At 41.6% G+C, this 26,056-nt stretch overlaps 2 protein-coding genes and 1 pseudogene across 2 annotated transcripts; 2 read left to right on the top strand and 1 right to left on the bottom strand.

Annotated features, from left to right (window-relative positions):
* Nucleotides 1-2,895: 2,895 nt before the first annotated feature.
* RDH11 (retinol dehydrogenase 11) lies at nucleotides 2,896-16,704 on the top strand. Its single transcript, XM_043989653.1, is given in 12 exon segments — nucleotides 2,896-3,062; nucleotides 9,986-10,104; nucleotides 11,032-11,187; nucleotides 11,788-11,802; nucleotides 11,805-11,891; nucleotides 13,172-13,257; nucleotides 13,259-13,276; nucleotides 13,278-13,361; nucleotides 13,363-13,389; nucleotides 13,890-14,074; nucleotides 15,606-15,645; nucleotides 15,647-16,704. Coding segments are annotated over 12 exon segments (945 nt in total). The 5' UTR covers nucleotides 2,896-2,997; the 3' UTR covers nucleotides 15,710-16,704.
* Nucleotides 8,750-9,431, bottom strand: LOC122744217 (40S ribosomal protein S15a-like). Its single transcript, XM_043989652.1, has one exon. The coding sequence runs from the start codon at nucleotides 9,101-9,103 to the stop codon at nucleotides 8,750-8,752; it is 354 nt and encodes a 117-aa protein (XP_043845587.1). The 5' UTR covers nucleotides 9,104-9,431.
* A 1,401-nt stretch (nucleotides 16,705-18,105) lies between the features above and the next one.
* On the top strand, nucleotides 18,106-19,179 carry LOC122742305 (annotated as a pseudogene).
* The last annotated feature ends 6,877 nt before the right edge of the window (nucleotides 19,180-26,056 follow it).

Below are 26,056 nucleotides of genomic sequence, written 5' to 3'. Positions count from 1 at the left end.
AAAATACAGTGAAACTTCAACTAAGGAAATCTAAATGAATATGAACTTAATATCAATAAGAGTATTATAAATATAAACTTGATCACATGACTATAAAAAGCTTTTACAAATATTCTCCTTGTTTTAAAAACTAAGTATATAGACACAATCTCAAAAGCATGAAAATCTCTATGAAATAAACCCCATACCATTAATTTCAAAATGTATATATAATAGCATAGAAAATCCTAGGTAACCTCTGAACTGACATTAATACTCTGAGTGAATTCAGACAACTTTTGATTCCGATATCTAAAATCCCCAACACTCATATCAATACCTTGCTGCTTACTTTCTACATTTCTCTAAAATATATACCCTTCCATGGCAAAAGAAGCAGAGTCTTGAACTATGTTGATGGTGTCATCTTATTCAGCTTAAGTTTTTTCTCTTTAACCCTTATATTGTCTGTCAGTCTTTTCACCATACAAATGCTTATAAGATTACTATTAAAGACAAAAGCAGGTTAGCAAAATTATGAACAAAACCAGCATATCTGGAATTTAAAGAGTTTTCTAAGATTGTCTCAAAAGCACAGCCAGGCCGGGGAAGGGCTGAGCCTGAAGCTGCAAATGCAGGTAGAAAAAGTTGAGCATGCGCATCAGATCTCTGGACTTCCCAGGCAGGGGAAGCTATGGGCTTGGCCATGGGGGGAGTAGAGGGTGGGGTCTGGAGAGGAGGGGAGGGACCAGCACAATTTGAATCAGACTTGATTTTGAACTCAGGCCTGGATTCCTCTTCCCCCACTTTGCCTCCAGGTGCTAGGGGATTAAAAACTTCTAGAGGGTGGGTCATTGCCTCCAGGCATGCAAAATTAGAGCAACAATTAGTGTTAGAATTGGGAAAAGCTGCAGGAATCTCTTCAGGTTTCTCTGAAAAAGCATGGTTGGGAGAGGGAGAGATATTTCCTTGTGTGAGTAAGTTGCTGGCTCTTTTAACAAAAATAAAAAGAAAAATAGAAAATCCACAAAAACAAAGCATTAACATGATCTTATCCCCCATTTGTCTGGTTAAACAGACTAAAATCAAAAATAGGGTAATTAGGGAGTTTAAAAGGTCCATTCGAAAAAATTTAAAGGAAAAGACAGCCAGTACACCAGTACTTAGCAGTTAAAGGGAGAGGGAGGGGAAATTTCTTACCCAACCAGAAGATCAGAAGACTGAAGTTTAGCTTTCCTCTTCGTGGTCAGCCATCTGTTAAGGGTTAAAATTCTAGCTAAACTGTCTAAAATATCTAATGAGTGGTCGCCAATAAATTATAAGCTTTAGCAAGAGTTAGACTTTTAAGCATTTATTAAGGAGAATAAGAATTTGGTAAAGAGAGAGAGAAAGGCCTAGATTCCTATCTATTAAAGGGAGAGCACATTTCTAGCTCCCTTCTCCACCAGAGTCCAGAGGAAAAGAGAGCGAGACTGAGCGCCAGTCTCTTCCTTCCTCCTCCCACTAGCCCGCGTCACTTCCTGACTCCTGGTCTTGCCCTCAAAGACCTTCCCTTCATGGGCAGAACTCCTCTACAGTAAGTATCCAGCAGGTGGCGTTATTCCAATCGTTACATAACGAAGATGAAGATAATTTGTTTGTTTTGTTGATTAGTTGTGTTTGATTGACTCTTTGTGACCCCATTTGGGGTTTTCTTGGCAAAGTTACTGGAGTAGTTTGCCATTTCCTTCTCCAGCTCATTTTAGAGATGAGGAAACTGAAGCCAATAGGGTTGAGTGGGATGGGAAGTACACCCACTGACCCCTGTAATTAAGACTCGAGGAGAAAGGAGGCCAAAGCACTGATTTTATTTCTTTGGAAAGAAAGGTGTACCACACTCACTGGGACAACCAGGAGGTGTGACACACCGAGATTAGGAAACCAAGCAGTTTTTATACTCTTTACAGACATCTAATTTGAGCAAAATGCGGTAATTGGGTTAATACTATATGTTCAGTAATAAATCTCTCTCCTGGGATGTTCAGCGATAAGTCTCTCTCCTGGGTCAGAGTGCCTCAACCTCAGGGGTTCAGCCATAGGTTTATTTTGCAAAATTTCCTGTTTCAGCAACAATTTATCATATCTACATAAGATCTCGGTGCAGACCCTATGAAGCAATTTTTAGTTGATATGCCTATATTTAGAAAGGGGGATAGTAGCTTCCCGTACAGAGAGAGAGAGAAATAGGGGGGTTTTTAAAGGGGCTTTAAGACTTGAGATCAGATCACTAGGCCAAGGGGGGGCTCTTTCCATCTCAGTGGAGGTCATATCCCTATGTCCCTCTCAGGGTCACACATCAATAAGTGTCTGAGGTTATATTTGAACTCAGGTCCTCCTGACTCCAGCACTGGCACATTATTCATTGCATCCACCTCGCTAGCTAATGATAATAACTAGCTAACATTTATATAATGGCTTACTACGTGCCAGGCATCTGTACTAAGCGAATTACAATTATGATTTCATTTGATCCTCACAACAACCCTGGGGGGATGGGGGGGGAAGAAGGTAGGTGTTATTAACAATCTCCGTTTTACAGACGAAGAAACTGAGGGTCATCTCGAGGTTAAGTGATTAAGTCATACGTGAGTAAAGCACAGACAAGTTAAAGTGATAAAACTTTTTTTTCATAAGAAACCAGGTTGGACGATTGATTATACCCTAGTATGCTCAAAGAGCCAATTCATCCTCCGCTTGCCCCTCTTTATCCTCCGCAGGTAAGTAGGTAAAGACCTCTGGGATGGGATTTACTAGACATCCTGTAGCAGTAATCGCATTCCGGGGCGCGGCTACCTACAAGGAAAAGCCTAAATCGGACTACATTGCCCAGAACCCTTTGCTTTCTTTCCCAGTTGAACCTATTGCAATTTAAATGGGGTGTGTCCAGAGAGAGTCAGCCATAGTATTTCTGGGCCAAGTGGAGTTAAGAGTTTCTGCAGCATCCTTGACTGGGCTCAGCCGCTGAAAATTTAGGGAAAGATGTTCGGGGTCTTGGCCTTAGCTTCGCTTGTCCTCTTCCTGATCCTGGCAGCACCCCACATCCGGTGAGTGACGGCGGATTGCAGTCTCTTCCCCATATATATCCCCTTCTTCCCCAGCCCACCTTCTCCTTCAGAGGTGAGGAGCCTCTCCCTGCAGAGGAAGGATGAAAATCATAGCAGGAGGAAAACGAGAGTTGAGCCTGATTGGTGCTTCCTTGTAAAGGGTGGTCCTGGTCGAATGCAAAGGCAGGCTGCACTTGGAGGGGCTACCTACCGCCTTAGGGAATCTCTGAGCCACTTAGAGTGGGCAGACTTCAAGGAGAGCAAGGCTCTGGGAGGTTTAATTTGTCCTGGTGTGCAGTCAGCGGAGCTCGATCTGAGCAGTCTTGTTTTTGGAGAGTCCTCATCGGGGAAGAAGCAATGCAGAAAATAGCTCTAACCTAACACCCACAAAGTTGTTTTCCTTAGTAAAAGTAAATGAAATCAAAGGTCTAAACTCCCCCCAAAAAGAGAAACATTCTTAACCAAGGGCTTCAGGTAGAGAGAGCACATTTTTCTCCCTGACCCTAGATCCCTCCAGCACTGATAAATTGCAAAATCTCTTCTTGCTACATCTGGATTAGTTTCTCTGTTGACCTTTGATATCCATACAACTTCATAGAAAGAGACCTAGACCCCAAAGGGCTATAACAAATTCCATTATTCACTGGGAGTTTGAGCCAGAAAAAAAAATAATCAATTGCTCTCAGCTCCAGGGTTAAATAAAAAACTTCATAGAAGATATTAGGGAGACATGTGTTACTTCCTGCATTGCATCTTCTCCCATAAGGACCCAGAAACATAAGTGCTTACTTTTGGGGGGAGAGGGGGTAGGCTTTACTTATTTCAAATCAAGTGCAAATCAAATTTTCCTGAAGGAGTTTTTGGGAGGGAAGGACACAGACTTCCTCTGAAAAAAGAGGATTCACTGTGTGCCCAGGGATAGACTGGTTTAGTCTGAATGATTGAGTAAGAATAACTAAGGAGCATCAAAAGATGGTGGGCAAATAATAGCATTAAATGCCACTCGAGGACATATTTGGTGATGCTCAACAACTTCTTATCATATTCTTTCTCCTTCCCTCCTTAGTTTCAAGAGACTTGGGTCCAGGTTTGGCCTCTGCCACATGTTTTGTGACAATGGGAAAATTCCTTAAATTCACAATGTCACAGGCAAATCTCTTACACTTTAAATGTAGAAGAGTTACTGATCAGCGTTTGTAGAGGTAGTTTGATGAAACCAGTGAAATCACAGATCTAGACCAAAAAAAATAGTATTCTTAACTTTAGGGACCAAAACACCAAGGTGCTGTGGGAAATGAGAAGAGAGGTCTTGTTCTCTGCAAATTAAGTTAGGTGTTTTTTATTTGTTTAATCAGCTTATTGAATAGTCCAAGTGAAGTGGGCTGGAATTTGGGGTCAAATTGATTGTCCCCCCAAAATTATAAGACTCAGTGACTCAGTTTCCCAAGTTTTATTTCAATACTGTGGGTGACCACAGGGAAAGAACCAGAATAGTCGAAAGGTATCTCTCAAATAAGGAAAGGAAAGGGTTATATTTATAGTATAGATAAATTGATTTATCAGTCTCATTATAATAATCTCCTCCTTGGGGAGGTACAGGGGAAGGCCTGTTCTACTCATTATAATATTCTCCACCTAGGGGTGTTACAAGGGAGGGCTTATCCTAATTTGGAGTTCCTGGGGGTCCTAAGCAAACCCCCGAGGCAGGTACCTTTTTCAGTGGAGATGTGTTTTGGGGGTTCACACGTCATAAGGTGAATCTGGGGACAAATTTGGCCTTTTTTGCGCATGTCTCTTTCTGATTCCCATGGCTAGTTTCAAAATATAATCATTTTTCATTAGAATTTCTATAGGTTGTCTTTTTCCTTTATTGTTATTTTGACCTGACCCGCTCTGGTCCATTATGGATATTGATCCCTATGGGTAGGAGAACCTAACATAAGTTATCCATTAACTGGGGTCTGACTCCCTTTTAGAGCTAATATCTGTATTAGAGCTTGGGTCTTAGGTTTTTCTATTAACCCTTTTTTGCCTCCTACATCACAAGGAGGCTGTTACAACCTCAAATAATATTTAGGAAGTGAGTGTGTATGTATGATATGGCATCTTACAGATTCAAGAAAAACCTGAAATATCCTCTGGGGCATGATAAATGAACTAAGCAACTTCTTTTTTTTTCTTTTTCTTTTTCTTTCTTTCTTTCTTTTTTTTTTTTTTAGGGCAATGAGGGTTAAGTGACTTGCCCAGGGTCACACAGCTAGTGTCAAGTGTCTGAGGCTGAATTTGAACTCAGGTCCTCTTGAATCCAGGGCCGGTGCTTTATCCACTGCACCACCTAGCTGCCCCCATTCTTTTTTTTTTTTTTAATAAGAGTCTTGAGGATCAAAAAAGTGGCTTATTCCATGGCTTGGTAGAAGAGGAGAGCATAATATGGGGAAAACAAACCTTAAAAAGTTTCAGCTCTCTTTGTCCATAAGCTGAAGACCTCCTGTCTTCATGTTGGTTGGTCTTTTTGGTTTTTTCCTTGATCCTGACTGTTTAGGATCCCCTATGCACAATGTAATAGATAAATGTGTGTGTGTGTTTTACTCCAACCTGCAGATAAGACTATAAGTATGTATGTTTGTGTGCATATGTTCGTGTACATGTGCATGTGTGTGCACACATACACATACATATATACACACACATATATATATACATGCACACACATACACATACATACATGCACACACATACACATACATACAAAGAGAGTGAGAGAGTTTTATCTGCAGGTAAAAGGTAAAAACTGAAGATTTTTGGAGTGAATCCCAGAAATAATTTCTATTTATATTGTGTTTTTTGTGGGGGATTTTTCCAGGACAATGAGGGTTAAGTGACTTGTCCCAAGGTCACACAGCTAGTAAGTTGTCAAATGTCTGATGTCAGATTCGAACTCAGGTCCTCCTGAATCCAAGGCCAGTGCTTTATCCACTGCACCACCTAGCTGCCCCTTATTGTGTTTTAAGCTGTAAGGGGCTAAAATTCTAGCTAGTCTTTCTAAAATATCTAATGAGTGGTTGCCAATAAATTATAAGCTTTAACAAGAGTTTAGACTTTTAAACATTTATTAAGGAGAATGTTAAGGGCTAAAATTCTAGCTAAACTGTCTAAAATATCTAATGAGTGGTCGCCAATAAATTATAAGCTTTAGCAAGAGTTAGACTTTTAAGCATTTATTAAGGAGAATAAGAATTTGGTAAAGAGAGAGAAAAAGGCCTAGATTCCTATCTATTAAAGGGAGAGCACATTTCTAGCTCCGCTCTCCACCAGAGTCCAAAGGAAAGAGAGTCAGACCGAGCACTACTCTCTTCCTTCTTCCTCCCACTACCCAACGTCACTTCCTGATGCCAAAGAAAAGACTCCTGGTCTTGCCCTCAAAGACCTTCACTTCATGGGTGGAACTCTTCTACAGTAAGTCTCCAGTAGGTGGCGTCATTCCAATCATTACAAGAATAAGAATTTGGTGAAGAGAAAGGGGCCTAGATGCCTACATTTGTCTATCTCAGGGAGCGCTCATTTTAGCTCCACTCTCCACAAGAGTCCTCATGAAAAAGAGTGAGCCATACCTCCTTCATCTGACAAGCCTCCTGTGAAACTGGGAACATTCCACCCACTTGTACACACATTTCCAAGCTAATTGGCTGGTAGCCTTGATTGACAGTACCCACGAACAAAAGTCACTTTCTGACACCAAGGAAAGCCGCATGGCTTGCCCACAGATGTCTTCTCCTCATGGAGGAGCTTTCCTACAGTAACTCTCCAGCAGGTGGTGTCATTCCAATCATTACAAAGCTTTATGGAGTACTTCCCAAACCTTGAAGCAGGGAGTTATATTACCCTCATTTTGCAGTTATAGAAACTCTAGCCCAGAGAGTTTAGCTACCCTACCCAGGTTCACACAGCTAGAATCTGCACCAGTTTTCAATCCAAGATGTCCTGATTCCAAGAAGTCTTCTTCCATCTGATCCCCCTCCCTACCCCCCCACCCCCGCAGGACAAAACCTTCTATACTAAGAACAAGTTTTATAATTACAAAAGAAATGTTGTTTACAGGACTGGCTTTGTCCCAGGGCAACAAGAAAGCCTGGAACAAACAGAAATGTGATCTTTCTACAGAATGAGGCTTGTGATCCCTACTATGTGCTAGACACTGGGCTAGTATTAGGGATACAAAGACAGAATATAATTGTTGAAACTGAAGCCTAGTGTGCAGCTGGCTGAGGTCCTAATCTAAACCTAGTTATTTTATTTTAATTGCAATTTAAAAATTTTAATTTCATTTTTCACCATTATTTTCCAATATGCCTCCATAATGAATCCTCACTTGTAATAAAGAAAAAGGTAAACAACTAACAAGGCGGCTTTCTGACATTCCATAATCAGGGTGATGTGGGCTAGAATTTGGGTCAAATTGATTGTCCACAAAGAATTACAAGACTCAGTGACTCAGTTTACCAAGTTTTATTGCAATGCTGTGAGTGATCGCCAGAATATAGATAAATTGATTATCAGCTTGGGTCTTGGGTTTTTCTATTAACCCTTTTTTGCCTCCTACATCAAGGGTACATCAAACTCTCTACTTAGGTGTAGTGGTTTTTGATGCGTGTTCTCCAGGACCAAGATTGGTTTTTCCAATGAACCAGGTTTGGCTGACTTTTTTGTTTTGTTTTGTTTTCTTTTGGTGGGGCAATGAGGGTTAAGTGACTTGCCCAGAATCACACAGCTAGTAAGTGTCTAAGGCCGGATTTGAACTCATGTCCTCCTGACTCCAGGGTTGGTGCTCTATCCACTATGCCACCTAGCTGCCCCTGTTTTTATTTACACTAGAATGGACCTGTATTATGTTTTGCTTTCTTTACTCTGCATCAGTTCATATACTTCTTTCCATGCTTTTTAAAAAAATTCATGTTTGTTACTTCTTTTAAAAAATATATTTTTATTTCATTAAAATGTCTCAATTACATTTTTAAAATTTTTAAACATTTAAAAAAATTTTGAGTTCCAAATTCTCTCCCTCCTATCCCTCCTCTACCCCTTGGGAAGGCAAGCAATATATTGATTATATATGTATTGCAAAACATATTTCCATATTAGCCATGTTGCAAAAGAAAACATACAAAAAACCCCAGGGGGAAAAAAAGAAAGTGAAAAAAGCATGCTTCTGTCTGTAGTCAATGTTCATCACTTCTCTCTCTTTCATCATGGGTTCTTTGGAATTGCCTTGGGTCATTATCTTGATCAGAGTAGCTAATTCTTTCACAATTGATTATTATTGCAAAAATGCTATTACTGGGGGGCAGCTAGGTGGTGCAGTGGATAAAACACCAGCCCTGGATTCAGGAGGACCTGAGTTCAAAGCTGGCCTCGGACACCTGACACTTACTAGCTGTGTGACCTTGGGCAAGTCACTTAACCCTAATTACCCTTTAAAAAAATGCTATTACCATGTACAGTGTTCTTTAGGTTTGCTCATTTCACTTTGTATGAGTTCATATAAGACTTCTCAGGTTTTTCTGAAACCATTCCCCTCATTTCATTTCTTTTTTGTTGTTTGTTTTTATTTTTTCATCGGAGCATTTTATTTGTATGTATGTTTGACACCCTTAGAAAAAGAATCCCAGGATTTTTCCTCCTGTGTGTTTTCATCTTGCTTCCTCGTGGTCCATGATGCCAGCTGAGGTTGTAAGCACAATGAACCCAAACTGATGGGATGGTAGCAGATTATTCTGCCACTTTTCCAGATCTTTCAAATGAACATCAAATCTGGGGCTGATTACACCACACTTGTTTAATCTGCCTGTGAGGTTCACAACAATTTTTCCTGCTCTGTGATCATCAATGATCTCAAATTCGACAATGTAACCATGCTTCATCATCACAGTTAAGAACCTGATGATTACTTTAGAGCACGGCCTAATGAGAACCTGGCGTTTTCCTTGTTTTTCAGCATTGTTGATGCTTTTGAGAGCATCTGCCAGGACATTTATGTGCACCATGGTGGCTTGTAAAATTAGGCCCAAACCAAGTTAGAGGTGCAAAAAAGGCTAACAGAAGAGGCTGGATCTTATCCTACAAGCAATAGGGAGCCATTGAGGTTTTGTGAGCAGGGGGAAAAATGGCCAGACCTATGCGCCACTGCAAGATGGCGGAAAGAGGGCCACATAATTTCTTATAGCACAATTACATTCCATCATAGTCACATACCACAACTTGTTCAGCCAGTCTCCAATTGAGGGGCACCCACTTTGTTTCCATTTTTTTTCTTTCTAGCCCTAGTTCTCAGGCCTTAGAAGCTTTAAATGAGTTCCCCAGCCACCCCCACAGCATTGCTACTATCAGCATGTTTTGTTGTTATGTTGGTCTGACTCTTCCTGACCCTGTGGATCATAGCCTGTTAATAGTGTCCATGGGGGTTTTCTTGGCAAAGCTACTGGAGTGATTTGCCATTTCCTTCTCCAGTGGATTAAAGTAAACAGAAGTTAAGTGACTTGCCCGGCATCACATAACTAGTGAGGGGCTGAGGCTGGTTTGAACTCAGGTCTTCCTGATTCCAGGCTCAGTACTCTATCCATTGTGCCATTTAGTTGCCTCTACTACCAGCATGAAATAGATGCAATTTATTTAATTGGGAACACTAAGACCACTTGGTTCTGTATCTTCCTCCCCTCTTCCCCTCCCAAAAAAAGCACACCCTCAAAAAAAAAAAGTCTTCAACAGAATAACAAAGGATGTTTATGGTCTGAGAGCTACCGCAATGGCAAAAATCAAAGCAAATTCCAGTCTTGTAGAGAACTGAGGCACAAGAAACCCAGGCTGAGATGGGGAGCTCGATGCAAAAAATATATGTGTAATAATAATTTTTCCCCCTCTCTCTATAGGAAAGCACTTTCCAAAGGAATATGTACTTCAACTGTGCAGCTTCCTGGAAAGGTAGTAATAATCACCGGAGCCAACACAGGCATTGGGAAGGAGACGGCCAAAGACCTTGCTCAGAGAGGTCAGTTTATGTTCCTCCAGTCCAACTTCTACCAAATGGTTGCATTCCAACTTTCCCTTTGGCTTTAGGAGCCTGTGGCCCAGAACTTGAGTATCCTTGGAACCTGTGTTTTACTTGTCCTATTGAGTTCTGACCCTATGCCTACTACAAAGCTTTTCACACCAGGGGTGTGCTATGAATGTTAGTGATTTACTGAATAAAGTTCTAACACTTTGTACTCTTGCTACCTTTTCTGTAAAATAGGGCTAATAAGTTCTCCCTGAAACACTGAAGAGCAGCATTAAACATTACTCAGTTCGTCCTGGTCTGAGCTGTCCTTTTAAGAATCTCTGTGGTCATACCCTCTCATACTACTCCAGTTTATACCCATCCTGGACTCTGGGCATTTCCCTCCTTTTCCTAATTCCATTGCTTATCTTAGATTTATTCAGTTACTAATTTGTAGTCCTCTGTTGCACCTACTCTCAGTTAGGTGGGGCTCCCATGCCTGGTGGGAACTGAACCGAGTGGCACATTCCCTACCTCTCCCAGACAGGATGACTTAACTTTTTCCATCTTGGCTTCTCCCATATTCTGGACCTCAATCTATGATTCCCTTCTCCCTATGATGAAGGATTAGGCATAGGGGGTGTGTATATATTATATAGGCCTTATGAGATGATGCCCCTTCCAATTAAATAAGAACCTCCCCATAGCCTATCATAGGAATCACAGACCAGATTTGTTTTCAAAATCAATTGAAAATTGTACTTTATGGATAAAGCACTAGCCCTGGATTCAGGAGGACCTGAGTTCGAATATGGCCTCAGACACTTGACACTTACAAGTTGTGTGACCCTGGGCAAGTCACTTAACCCTCATTGCCCCACAGAAAAAGAAAATTGCACTTTACACAAAAAATGAACTTGTTTATATCTTTACTCTTAGGAGCTCGAGTATATATTGCTTGTAGGGATTTGCAAAAGGGGGAGTTGGCAGCCAGTGAGATCCGGGCTAAGACAGGCAACCAGCAGGTGCTGGTGCGGAGCTGGACCTGTCGGGACACCAGATCAATCCGAGCCTTTGCTGAGGCCTTCCTGGCAGGTGAGAGTCAACTGAGCCATTAGGAGGTAAGGGTCGAGGAGGAGAGGCAAGAAGCAAGGGTGGGAACTATCATACTCACAGTGTGGATCTTATTAGGTGGCCCTAAAAAAAAAAATCTATGCATTTAAGAAACAGTGAGCCAGAAGAATAACTCAAATTGGCTTTCATCTTCTTGCTACCAGTAGGAATGTTGAGTCTTTTCTGTCCCTGGAAGCCATTCTCACTGGGAGAAGTAGGCCGATAGCTTTCCATAAGGAATGGATGACTTCTGATCCTCTTTTAAGGGTCTGAAGGTCACCTGCTCCTGTCAATTTCATGTCTGCTTCATGCAAATCTATCTACTTTGTACCATATGGAATTAGCATAAAGTCTGACATACGATAGGATACAGGATTGGATTATTGATTGATTGAATATGACCTATACAAGTGAAGAGGAAAAATAAAGAAGACTTGATTCTTGAGTCTTGTTTTCCCCGTGCCTAATTACATACAGGTAGGTTGGGCAGCAGGTACACTGTGCAGGTATCTAAGCCATGGGTAACTATGCCATCTGCTGCCAAACTCCAAAGTCCTTCATCTCCTCCCCTATGCTTTGCAGAGGAAAAACAGCTTCACATCTGATCAACAATGCAGGAGTTATTATGTGCCCCTACTCTAAGACAGCTGATGGATTTGAGATGCAAATGGGAGTCAATCACTTAGGTAAGAAACCTAACATACCTGAAAAGCAGAAGATAATAGTAAGTCCCTCCTTCTTACAGTCTCTGATTTAGGTTCAGTTAGCTTGGAATGTTACCAACTACAACATTGCTTTGATACCTAGGGTTTGCTTCAGCAGTCATCCCTATCATGAGGTCCATATTAGAGAACCCATATTTTAAACCTGTTATAGGAAAAATCCCTTGTCCTCCAGCTGTTCCTGTTGAACTGAACCTGCTATCTGCATCTAACTTCTGAGGCCACCTCATCCAAGCCATACAAGATCTGACCCACTCTTTGTCTGAAGGACTGGTGTCTGGTACTCTACTTGGGCCAATATATTTGTTCTCTCTCTACTGTCATGTGAGCTGCTCCACATCTGTCTTGGGGGATAATTGGCATCATCACCCTTGTTGTTGTTGTTCAATCATTCAGTAGTATTCTATTTTTTGTGATCCCATGGACTATGGTCATAACACATCAATACTGTCCATGGGGTTTTCTTGGCCAAGATATTGGAGTGGTTTATCATTTCCTTCTCTGGTGGATCTTTTTGTCAGGTAATCAGAGGTTAAATTTTTCTTTAAAAAGACAGCAAGGTGGGGGCGGCTAGGTAGCGCAGTGGATAAAGCACTGGCCCTGGATTCAGGAGGACCTGAGTTCAAATCCGGCCTCAGACACTTGACACTTACTAGCTGTGTGACCCTGGGCAAGTCACTTAACCTTCATTGCCCCGCAAAAAAAAAAAAAAAAAGACAGCAAGGCACAGTGGAAACCATGCTAAACTTGTATTTAGAAGACTTAAGTTAAAAATCTACTTCTGGGGCAGCTAGGTGGCGCAGTGGATAGAGCACCGGCCCTGGATTCAGGAGGACCTGAGTTCAAATCCGGCCTCAGACACTTGACACTTATTAGCTGTGGTGACCCTGGGCAAAGTCACTTAACCCCAATTGCCTCTTACACACCCCCCCAAAAAAAAGAAAGAAAGAAAAAAAATCTACTTCTGACCCAGCTTACTAGTTGGGGGAATATTGGCAAATCAGAAACTTAGTTCCTTCTTCTATAATGGGATACTACTACCTTTTCCCCTGACTCCAATTTCCCTGAGTTCTTGGTGAGGAATCAGATGAGACAATGTATGTAAAGTACTTTGTGAATCTTAGAATGCTATGTAAATAATTGCAGTGATGGTAGTGAGAAGTGGCCTGAGTTTCTGATTTTCTATAATAGGTCCCTGCTATTATTGCCTCTCAACTGTCTCCTTTTCTGTATCCCTTTCCCAGGTCATTTTCTTCTGACCCACCTGCTGCTGGAGAGGCTGAAGGAATCAGCCCCATCAAGGGTGGTGAATGTGTCTGCCATGGCGTATTCACCTGGGCAGGATTCATTTTTAACAACCTACATGGCGAGAAGTACTATAACCGATGGCCTGCCTACTGCCACAGCAAACTGGCCAATGTGCTTTTTACCCAGTGAGTTAGCCCGGAGACTAAAAGGTAGCTTGTAGAGGAATGGAGGTAGTGGAACAGAGGGGTGAGCAGCAAAAGGGAAAGTTGTCTCTTCCCTCTTCACCTAGGCAGAATCAGATGTAGGCGGATAGATGAGTGCTACAATTTGGGCTTAGGTTTTTGGCTACATGCCTCTTCAAGCATACCCTTGTTCAGTGCAAGCTGGAAAAATAGATAGGGACCACACACACAACCTGAGGTAGTTGGGACTTGATTTTCATTGATCAAGGATGGAAGCTTAGAATCTCACTGTCTCTAAGGAAAAGAAAGCAGCTGGCTTCTAGGCCTGTTCTCTGTTGAGAGTAGCCCCATTGATGTCCCTCAAGAGCCTGCCTTATGCCCTGTTCTTACCAAGATGGTGCTGATAATAATCCAATGACTGGAAACCTTCATGTTGGGAGTTCTTCTACTCTCTCAACCCTCATCGAGATTTTGAGTTCTTATACGTGGCTTTACCCTTTCCATAACTCCCTTTCTTCTAATTCAGGTACTGTGTGTTACTACATACTCTGTACACCCTGGAACCGTCCAACTCTGAATTGTTCGGTAATTCAACTTCCCTGAGACTGATATTTCAGCTCCTCTCTTCTTCATTTAAGACCCGCAGGAGGGAGCCCAGACCAGCCTGTATTGTGCCTTGACTGAGGGCCTTGAGCCTCTGAGTGGGAAACATTTCAGGTATAATTCTGTTTATAGAGGTCAGATTTTTTCTCCCAAAGGATGTCAGTTATATGACAACATATCCAGAGTTTTAAAATAAGCCTTTTATTGATGAAAATATAAATTATTGAGTGATTTTCATATTATAAATATTCTTGATAATTTCTTTTTGCATATTGATAGAGCTGGGCAGTCCTTGAACTGTTTGTCCATCATACTTCTGCCAAGTCACAGTTGAACTGTTAGTGGCATAGATCTTCTACATCTTATTGGGATGCAGAAGAAAATGCACTGGACTAAAATAGACTTGAATTCTAGCCCCTGCTAAGGTACTACCTTGTTGACATCATCACCCTTGTTGTTGTTCCGTCATCCAGTGATGTCCTACTTTTGTGACCCCATGGACTATTGTCATAGCACACCAATACTGCCCATGGGGTTTTCTTGCAAAGATATTGGAGTGGTTTACCATTTCCTTCTCCAGTGGCTCCATGGATTCTTTTGTCAAGTTATTAGAGATTAAATGACTTGCCCAGAGGTCACACTACTAGAAGTGGTCCAAGGCTGGATTTGAACTCAGGTCTTCCTGACTCTAGGCCAGTGCTCTATTCACTGAGCCACAGCTGCCTCTATGTATTACCCATGTACCATGGTCCTTTGATGGTTGTTTTTGATTTACCTAAGACTCATGGCTATGAACAGGATGGGCATTACATTTGAGTAAAGAGATTTAGGTTTCCAACCACTTACTTATATACTAGTACAGGTTTCCATATACAGCCATAAAATATCTTATCTGTAAATGGTAAAAAAAGAAAATAGATAAATCTTTATTTTCATTGGCTTAGGAATCTAGACAAAGATGGTCTTAGGAGAGGGATCCCTTTCCAGTTTCAAGGGACTTTAATTTAGTCTGATTTTGTTGGTCAAACTGCAGTCACTAAATTCAACAAAGATTTATAAAGGACCTATGGCATGCGATGTTAGGCACAAGGACATATAATGAAGGTAAATAAGACACAGTCCTTGCCCTCATGGAGCTTATAGTCTAGATACATACTTACATCCAATTTATTGCCAAATCTTGTCAATTCTTCCTCCTGTGTTTTGAGCATTCTTTCCTTTTCTCTATTACAGTTCCACCACTATTGTAATTCATGACCCGAATTTCTCTCATGTGAGCTACTGCAATAGGCTTTTTCATAGCCTTCTTGCCTTTAGTTTCTCCTCTGGAATCCACCCTCTACACAGAACTAACCACATCACTTTCTGTTGTTGAATGTTCCCCTGCCTTAAGGATCAAACCCCTTTCTTTGGCATATCCATGTAGACTTAATTTCCTCATCTGTCAAGTGAGAGTATAATAATAACACCTACCTTCTAGGGTCGTTGTGAAGATGAAATGAAGTAATAATGTAATGCACCTGGCACATAGTGACTGCCAAATGTTAGCTATGTTATTATCACAATGCTTTGTCCAGAGTATGGGACCAAACAACTCTGCTTCATGTGTGCTGTCAGTGACATCAGCCTCTCTTTTGTCCTCTAGTGACTGCAGTCCTGCATGGATTTCTTCCCGGGGACGAAATTATGACAACAGCCAAGCGGTTATGGGATGTCAGCTGCGATCTGCTGGGAATCCAGCAGGACTGAGAGGGGGAGTAGCCCATCACCAAAGAGCAGCTTTAGATTGCTCAGTGTTTATGTGCCAAAAGGACTTCTACGAGGTTGGTTGAAAGGGAGCATAATCCTTCTACTGGTGATACATTTGCCTACCTGACTTCAGGGTAATAACCCAATGCACTGCAGATCTTTCTAAGTATCTTTTACTTGTATGTCTCTGTTTTGTCCCCTGTCACTGTCAGGGGCGATCAGTAATGTTACAGGACCCCAATATTACACCTGCAGATAATTCTTTCCTTTGGTTCACCTCTAGCTGAATGGGACCAAACTAGGGAGAGAGAAGGATTGTTCTGAAAGTTAGCCCTCTTTGACCTCTATTGGATAGTACCTAGTTCCTACCTAGTTGATTTTCATCTTCAGGAGAATAGTTCTGTTTACTTAATCAAGTAGACCCTTCATCAAGACCATAATCAGGTTCCCTCTTTGATACAACCAATCTGATACTTATGCCTAGACTCACTCAGGAAAATCTTTATTAAATCTAAACCTCACTTGGGCTCGTTCCTTGAGCAGCCTGGAGCGATTGTGGTTATGATGGACTGTGCCATGCTTCTGATAGGATTGCTTTAAAAAAAAAACAAAAATCTCCAACCCTCTCCACTCCATGAAGAGAAAATAAAGGCCAAATGTTTTTTCACTTTTGATCTAAGGATTGTATTTAGAAGTGGTCTCAGGCCGCTCATTTTGCCTAGTTTTTGTAAAAAGTCAGGAGGGAGAGGTAATGTTCACGACTGCTACCAAGCAGTCTAGACTGACCTTGTTGTTACACAGCAGATAATATGAGTGAGAGAAGGAACAAATGTCATTTGGTACATATACATATGAGTCTATTTTTCTTTACGGGTTTGCCCTTCTGTGTCAGTGATGATTACATGCCAGTTAAGTGACTGGACCTCCTTTCAGCTGCATCTTTGTGCAGATGGTAGGGAAGTATGTGGAGAAACTGGGCAGAAGGCAGAGGATTAGAAAAGGATGGGGAGGGGGATTATTGGAAGTTGAATGGATGGTATGAGATAGATCAGATTGTGGGGTCAAAGTGAGAGCTATGAGGAATGGAATAGCCTTGTCTGAGATAGTTGATAAACTAAAAGATTGTCCTAGCCAGCACTAACATAGGTGGGGAAAGCACCTCCATAGTGCAAGAAATCATTTCCTATGACCCATTATTAAAACATACTGAGATTATGCATCATTTTATTAAATTTCTCGGCAGCTAGGTGGCACAGTGGATAGAGTGCTGGGCCTGAGTTAGGAAGGACGAGTTCAAATCCAGCCTCAGACACTTATTAGCTGTGTAACCCTGGGCAAGTCACTTAACCTCAGTTTCTTCATTTTAAAAATGGGGATGATAATAGCACCTACCTCCTAGGGGTCTTGTAAGGATCAAATAAGATAATAATTGTAAAGCACTTAGCAGAGTGCTTGGCATATAATGAGTGCTATTTAAACATTAGCTATTATTATTATTATTTCAAAGAATTTATTTTCCACTGGGATTATGTAGACATGGATAGAACAGCTGCTTGTGGAATTCAACTTTTTACAACGTTAATGCTTGCAAAGTAAAACATAGGAATTAGAAAATGTTCAGGGTATGTGGACTAGCTGGAATTTAGTTGGTTTTTTTTCCCCTGTACTGAAATCTCAGATGGTTTAACTTGAAGAGGAACAATTATGGGAGTAGTCATGATTCTTCATATTTAAACATTTTTCATCTCTCTTCCATGTTGTCATTATTATGGCCTAGAAAATGGATCTGTTGCTTGCTGCAGAGGGGAAGTTTTTCTGTTTTATAAGAAATTATTTGTACAATTGAATTAACACTGCTTCTTAACTTATATGGAATGACCCATGACAAATAAAAATAGATGCTATTTAGTTTGTATTGTTATTGGGTTTTTGACTGGACTTGTGCTTTGATTGATGTAAGAAGTGCTGGTGAGGCTCATCTTTCCCGTCTCTCAAGATGGAGTTCAAAAAAACCCCAAAAGAACTAAAGAAAAGAAAGATAAAAAAGGAAAAGGCGGCCAAAAGGAAGATGTGACCAAGAGGGGTGGTGGAAAAGCTCAAAAGCATGGCAGGCCGCAAGCCAGTCCTGCCCAAGGGATTGGCAGATACTCAAGGTCTGCCATGTATTCCCGGCGGGCCATGTACAAGCACAAGTACACTATACTCAAGACCCAGATTGAAAGGAAAAAGAAAGAGAGGTGCCTGCTACCAGTTGATGCCATTGGTGTGGATAAGAATGAAGGAAACCTTGGGGGCAGCGAGGTGGCGCAGTGGATAGAGCACTGGCCCTGGAGTCAGGAGGACCTGAGTTCAAATTCGGCCTAAGACACTTACACTTACTAGCTGTGTGACCCTGGGCAAGTCACGTTAACCCCAATTGCCTCACTAAAAAAAAAAAAAAAAAAGAATGAAGGAAACCCAAGTGGTGAAGATCCACAAAATGCTTAGGTATTACCTTACTGAGGATGTGCCTAGAAAGCTGCTAAGTCACAGCAAAAAGCCCTTTAGCCAGCACATGAGGAGACTCCGATGTAGCATCACCCCAGGCATGGTTCTGATCATGCTCACTGACCACCACAAGGGTGAGCAAGTGGTTTCCTGAAGCAGCTGGCTAGTGGGTTGCTACTGGTGACCGGACCTCTGACCATCAACTGTGTTTCCTATGCAAAGAACCCATCAGAAATTTGTCATTGCCACCTCTCCCTTTCACGTGTGAAAATTGCAAATCATCTTACTGATGCTTACTTCAAGAAGAGGCTCTGTAAACCTAGACACCAAGAAGGAAAGATTTTTGACATAGAAAAAAAAAAAGAAATATGAGATTATAGAGCAGCACAAGGCTTATCAGAAAGCAGTGGGTTCTCAGATCCTGCCCCAAATCAAGATTCCTCAGTTCTGTGGCTACCTGCGTTCTGTATTCCTCTCTCTCCAATGGAGTCTATCCTCACAAACTGGTGTTTTTAAATGCTGGCAGAAAACTCTTATTAAAATATTTGGAATAAAAAAAAAGTCCTGGTGAGGAAACTCCCTCCACCAATGCAGTTCAGTAACTGTTCTGTGAGGTATAAACTTAAAGCATTGCCTGGGGGACCTGAGTGATTTTTCCATAGTTACAAAGGCAGAATCTCTGGACAGCTTACCTGACTTTGAAGCCACTGTATCCGCAATTCTCCTGACCCTGCTATATTCTTTTTTTTTTTTTTGACTTGCCCAGGGTTACACAGCTAATAAGTGTCAAGTGTCTGAGGCCGGATTTGAACTCAGGTACTCCTGAATCCAGGGCCAGTGCTTTATCCACTGCGCCACCTAGCTGCCCCCCCCTCTATATTCTTAAAAAGGGCCCCTCACACTCTTAAAAATTATGGAATACCTCTAAGAGCTTTTGTTTATGTGAGTTATATCTATCAGTATTTAATATAGTAGAAATTAAGACAGATACATTTAAGAATATTAATTTATTTTAAAGTAACAATAATAAATTAATTACATGTTAAAATAAATAACATCTTTAATGAAAAATAACTTTTCCAAACCAAAAAAATAAAATTAGTGGTTTTGTTTTACATCTTTTTTTTTGCACATCTCTTTCATGTCTGGCTTAATAGAAGATAGCTGGAATTTTTATCTATTTCTACATTCAGTCTACTGTGATATGTTGTTTTTGTTAAAATACCTGAGAAAATCTGGTTTAAGGTAGATATGTACTTGGAAAAGGGAGTTTTAAAATATGCAAATCACATCTTGGTATTATAATGAAAATAGTTTTGAGAAAGGATCTGAGACCTCCAGAGGTCTGTGGTTCACACTTTGAGAACCGCTATACTACACTATGGTTTCTGTTTCCATCAATTATTATCTATCCAATGAGAAAGCTAGGGTTAAACTTCTATTTAATGAAAGGCTTAGTTTACCATGTACTTTAAAAACTTTGGTATATTTAGGTCTACAGATAATGGTGATTATGTTGAAGGCTGGACTATATTAACTAGGCTAAATTTTCTCATCCCAGTGACAAAGTTCTTTTTCTTCTTTCCTAATTTCTCCCTTGGTCCACATATTGCAGAGATCTACATATTGCATCTTCTTTCTGAAAAGATTCTGACAGGGATCGAAACAGTTCTTTAGCAAGAAGGACAACAGGATACAATTTCCTGTAAAGAGAAATACCTAAGGGAAATAAGGAGGAAAAACTTCCTGGTACCTGTCCCTGAAGAGGACACAGCCAATCCTCGGAGCTAGTTCTGAAAGGGGCACTTTTATTCTTGTCCTTTTTCTCAACCAAGCAATCAGTCAGCATCTCTTAAGGGCCTTCTCTGGGCCGGGTACTGTGTTAAGTTGCTGAGTAAACAAAAAAAGGCAAAAGATAGTGCCCACCTTCAAGAAGCCTCAGTCAGAAAAACAGCTAATTGCTATTAATAGGGTCACTGTGAAAGGGGAACAAGTATTTATGAAGTACCTACTGTGTGCCAAACATTGTGGTGAGTGCTTTGTGAAATATTATCTCATTTCACCCCCTGCAAAGCAGGGGATGTGGTTGTGGAGGGGGCGTGATTCAGTAGCTATTTTCCCAGAGAAAGGAGATAACCTCATTGCATGTCTTTCCATCTCTTTTTTCCCTATGGCTTTTGTACTAAGAACAAAGACTGCTGGGAGCTACAGCACCAGATAAGCTCTGATTTGACTATAATCTGAAGTGTGTTTTACCAGTAAAATTATGGGCTATGTCTATGTAGCCTACCATGATGCCTCATCATAGCATGGAGGTGACCTTGGATTCTTTTTTTTTTTTTTTTTTGGTGAGGCAATTGGGGTTAAGTGATTTGCCCAGGGTCACACAGTGACCAGTGCTCTATCCACGGCTCCACCATAGCTGCCCCAATGACCTTGGATTCTTGAAGGCTTTGCCATTGGAGTACAAGCTTGGGTAGGTCCTAGCAAGTTGGAATGGCTTTAAGAACGTGCCTGGAGGGATAAAAATTAGAACCCAAAACTACAAATAAAATGTTTATTATTTAAAAATGTGCCTGATCAAATATAACAAAAAAGGAAAATATTGGGTATTGGAGGGGATGTGGGAAAACTGGGATGCTAATCCATTGTTGGTGGAGTTGTGAAAAGATCCAACCATTCTGGAGAGCAATTTGGAACTATGCCCAAAGGGCTATAGAACTATGCATACTCTTAGATCCAACAATACCAGTGCTAGGTTTATATCCCCCAAAAGAGCAAAAGACCTATTTATACAAAAACATTTATAGCAGCTCTTTTTGTGATGGCTAAGAATTGGAAATCAAAGGAATGCCCATCAATTGGGGAATGGCTAAACAAGCTGTGGTGTATGATGGTGATGGAATATTATTATGCCATAAGAAATGACAAGCAGGATGATTTCAGAAAGGCCTGGAAAGACTTGTATGAACTGATGTATAGTGAAGTGAGCAGAACCAAGAGAACATTGTGCACAGAGACAGCAATATTGTTTGATGAAGAATTGTGAATGACAACTATTCTCATCAATACAATGATCCAAGACAATCCCAAAGGACTCAAGATGAAGCATACTATCCCCCTCCAAAGAAAGAACTGCTACTGATTGAACAGACTGAAGCAAGCTATTTTTCACTTTTTCATTTTTCTTTTATTCAAGTTTTCATATACAAAATGACTAACATATTAATGTTTTACATAATTGCACATGTATAACCCATATCTGATTGCTTACCACCTCAGGGAGAAGGAAGGAAAGGAGGGATAAAATTTGCAACTCAAAAGTTATAAATTAAAATGATTATTAAAAAATATCTTAAAAACAAATAACTAAGTGAATGAATGAAAAAAATACAATAATAGTAATACTTACATTAAGCAGCAATGAGCAACACACAAAATAAATAATTAATTTTTTAAAATGATGGGCCTGATGATGAATAGTCTCTGGCCTAATAACCAACCCAGATAAGTTTGTACAGGTTCATCACCAGAGTGTGGGCCAGCAGGAGCCAGATGAGGCAATCATTTTCATCATTCTTCATTAAGAATACCCTGAGGGGTTGGAAAGAGTCATGGTTAACAATCCCTACAAGCTACATCCTTGCTTTGTTATGGGCCCGTGACTAGCATCCCAGTTCTATTTAGCCACTTATACATCAATTCATTTTTACCAAGTCATGGTTACTTTAAAGACGTGGCAAGGTCAAATATGCAAATATTTTCCGAATACCTCTAAAGCATACTCTCCTTTATACAACCTTGGTAACTATGGAGGTAGGTGCAACACTTAGCTCAGACTGCTGTATCTTTCCATTGTACTGGGGTCCCAAATCGTGCTGTTGCCTATTCCCCAGACCTCTGAAACTCCCAATGTGGGAGATGCCACTCTCTACACCTAAAAATGTGTTATGGGAGGATTATGGGCCCCGATTACCCCCAACAGTTGTCTGGGGAGGTCAAGGAACTTTTTCCTTGAAAACCTCAGGAGTTTTCCTTGAAATCAAGTAGGCCTCTCCTTGAGCTCAATCAAGGTCCTACACACCCAAAGAGAGAAGCGGCACCAGATCGAACTGAGCATGCTTCAGGACCACCAACCCGCAGTCCAGCACTCCTGACTACCTGGATGAGGTAATGCTGTTGGGAGAGACTACACCAGGAGAAGACCAACTGGAACTGCCCATCAGGACAGAGTTAATGCCCATCACCAGAATGCTCATGACCGATCTCTCCTACCCCAGCCCAACTCCAGAGAACTCCCAGCCCTTCATGCAATAAGGGACATTCTTACCCATGCTATCTGAACCCTATAAAAGGGCACTTCCCGAGCTAGTCGGGGAGGAAAGTGTTTTTTTCTCCAAAACCTTCCTCCTGGCCAGTTTCTCTTGTACCCAAATAAACCTGTTCTTTTATTCCTAATTAGGTCTTGCATGAGAGTGTAATTCTTTGCAGAGGAATCCTAAGGACCCACGTGCTTTCTCCCCATATCAAATGTAAAGAACAAATGAAAAAGCTAAGGATGAAGGTGAATTTCTCATGGTCATGTAAATGAAGCCTTCGAAGTCCTAAGACTTCTCTCCTGACAGTGTAGTCTCTCACCATGAGTGGAGGAGTCAATAAATGAAGCCAAATGAGCAAAGGAGGCAAAAAGAGCATAAGATGCATCATGCTGTATAAATGTAAATCTTGCAACACCTAGGAATCAAAGTTGTAGATGACCCAAAGGATTCAAGCAGGCTGTAGCATATTTCCAATGATGACATATATTCAAGAAGTGATATTAAGGGACTGTGCAAAGTCAGCTACTGGTGTGACCACACATTTTAACCTTGCCTGAACTTTGGGTATATGAGCAGCCAAACCAAGCCTGCAGGAGAGGGTGGTTGGTATGTGCACTATTCCCATCTTCCTATGATGTTTTAAAATAGTGGAGCTGAAACAGCACTCATCCCTTCTCCTCACTGAGTGTACTAATCAGGATCGTCTTACTGTATATGGAAACTGTTTTACTCCTGTCTATGAAAACATCAAAGTTTGAATTCTGGGCAGGTGTCACTACTTGATGCCGTTTGCCTTACTGACCTGGGTGCCCAAACCTCTTGGTTCTGCTCACTTCACTATATATCAGTTCATACAAGTCTTTCCAGGCCTTTCTGATTCATCCAGCTTGGTCATTTTTTATAGCATAATAATATTTCATCACCATCATACACCACAGCTTGTTTTGCTATTCCCCAGTTGATGGCATTCCTTTGATTTCCAATTGGCATGGGGGGGATTGTAAGTCCAGACCAAAAAAAAAAAAAAAAAAAGGCCAGTAGTGCATCGGTAGTCCCCAGATCTCTGCTTTGTGTGAAAATTAAAACATGTCCAGGCATCTAGGTAGCGCAGTGGACAAAGCACGGGTCCTGGATTCAGGAGAATCTGAGTTCAAATCCAGCCTCAGACACTTGACACTTACTGTGTGACCCTGGGCAAGTCACTTAACCCTCATTGCCCCGAAAAAACAAACAAAAAACCAAAACAAAACATGTTACATAGATGTGTTTTTCTTTTCTTGTTTTTGTTTTTGTTTTTTTTTGCGGGGCAATGAGAGTTATGACTTGCCCAGACTCACACAGCTAGTGTCAAGTGTCTGAGGCCAGACCTGAAGTCAGGTCCTCCTGAATCGAGGGCCGGTGCTTTACCTACTGCCCCCTAGATTTCTTTTAACACACACAAGATATAAACACAGAAAAAACCTCCTGCAGGTGGGATTTGAACTTAGTTTTGAGGGAAGCCAGGTAAGCTAAGAGGCAGAAGTAAGGAGGGGGAACACTTCAGACAGTGCAAAGCAGATCAAGTCAACTAACCACTATGCTAAAGGCTGAAGATACAGAGATAGATAAAAACAATCGTGGCCCTCAAAAAGCTCACAATCTAATGAAGAGGGGAAGAAAATGCAAACAGATATACTCGAGATAACTTGGAGGTTACTGGATTCACTGACTTTCCTCCCAACTTCCTCACTCTCCCTTCTGCCCCCACCTGCACCCCATACATATCCAAGTTGTTACCAAGACCTGTCAATTCCATCTTTGAAACATCTCCCAAACACTCCCATGTCTCTTTTCTGACATTGCCACCGTTCCAGTGGTGGCATCACCTTATGCCTGGATTAGTGCAATAGCCTGCTGGTGAGTCAGCCTGCTTCAAGGCTCTTTCCACTCCCTGTCCTCCACTGAAGTGATTTTCCTAAACTGCAGGTCTGATCGTGGTGCTCCTGTCCTACCCAATAAACTCAGTGGTTTCTTACAGCCTGTAGGATCAAATACAAAACTCTGTTTGACATTTAAAGCCCTTCATAACATATTCCCCTTCTTACACCTTACCTCCCAACACATCAATCCTGTGACACTGGCCTCTGGACTGTTCCACAAGTAAGATACTACCTCTTTAGGCTCAGGGTATTTTCTCTGGCTGTCCCCCATGCCTGGAATGCTCTCCCTGCTCTGGTCTCACTCCTGACCTCCCAAGGCTTCCTTTAAGTCCCAACTAAAATCTCATCTTCTGGGGGCAGATAGGTGGCACAGCAGATAGAGCACTGCCCCAGAAGTTAGGAGGATCCAAGTTCAAATCTCACTAAGACACTTAGTAGCTGTGTGACCCATGGCAAGTCACTTAACCCCAACTGCCTTAAAACATCCAGTGGTCCTGATATATATCTTGCCACTGGACCCATATGGCTCTGGAAGAGTGAGGCTGGTGACTTTGCACAGCCCTCCCTCATTGAAATCCAATTCACTGCAAGTTATGACGTCACCCTGATGTCATGGTCCTCTACAAGAAGGAAGGAAAAACAACAAAATCCCCCCAAATCCCATCTTCTACAGAAAGCCTTCCCCAACCCCTTTTAATTCAAGTGCTTTCTCTTTCTTACTTATTTCCTACATATCCTGTATATAGCTTGTTTGTAAATATTTCTTTGCTTGTCTCAATTAGATTATAAATTCCTCGAGGGCAGGGATTGTCCTTTGTCTCTCTTTGTATCCCCAGCACAGCACGGTGTCTGGCATATTGTGGAGCCTTAATAAATGTTGACTGATTTCAGAAGACCCTATTACCATTAAAGAGGACTGCAAGGGGCAGCTAGGTGGCGCAGTGGATAGAGCACCGGCCCTGGATTCATCAAATGCGTCCTCAGACACTTGACACTAGCTGTGTGACCCTGGGCAAGTCACTTAACTCCAATTGCCTCACCCCACCCCCCCCAAAAAATTAGTTCCATATTCTCTCTCCGCTCCAGAAGGCAAGCGATTTGACATAAATTATACATATGCAGTCACGCAAAACAATTTCATATTAGCCATGTTGCAAAATAAAATGCTGACCAAAAAACCCCAAGAGTAACAAAATTTAAAAAGTATGTTGCATGTACTTTAACACGAGGTCCCTATGGTAGGCTCCCCAAACTGACTAACCTGCCAGAAGCTTGAGACCTCTAACCTAACGACAAGGAAAAGACGCAGACCGTGTCCGTCGCCGACGCGACGTACCTGACACGTAACTAAGTGTGATGACTCACAATGCGACCGCGTCTCGGGGAAGTTCTGAGAGTCCTCCCAGGGCTTCCGTATCTCCGGGACTGTCACGAGTTATTCACGTTGAACTACAACTCCCTCAATGCACTGCGAAACCAGAGTCTCCCTGCGGCTCCTTTCCCCCACCGCCCCACCTCCCTCCCTTCACCGCATAGTGGGGCGGGTGCCTCTGGCTTTCGCTCTCCTACTAGCTACAGCTCAGTCGTCTCAAATCTGGCGCCCAAATCACAGCACGGTTGAG

The sequence above is a fragment of the Dromiciops gliroides genome, chromosome 2, assembly GCF_019393635.1.
Source record: "Dromiciops gliroides isolate mDroGli1 chromosome 2, mDroGli1.pri, whole genome shotgun sequence".
In the NCBI taxonomy this organism is placed as follows: domain Eukaryota; kingdom Metazoa; phylum Chordata; class Mammalia; order Microbiotheria; family Microbiotheriidae; genus Dromiciops; species Dromiciops gliroides.
This window is presented reverse-complemented; position numbering and strand designations above follow the sequence as displayed.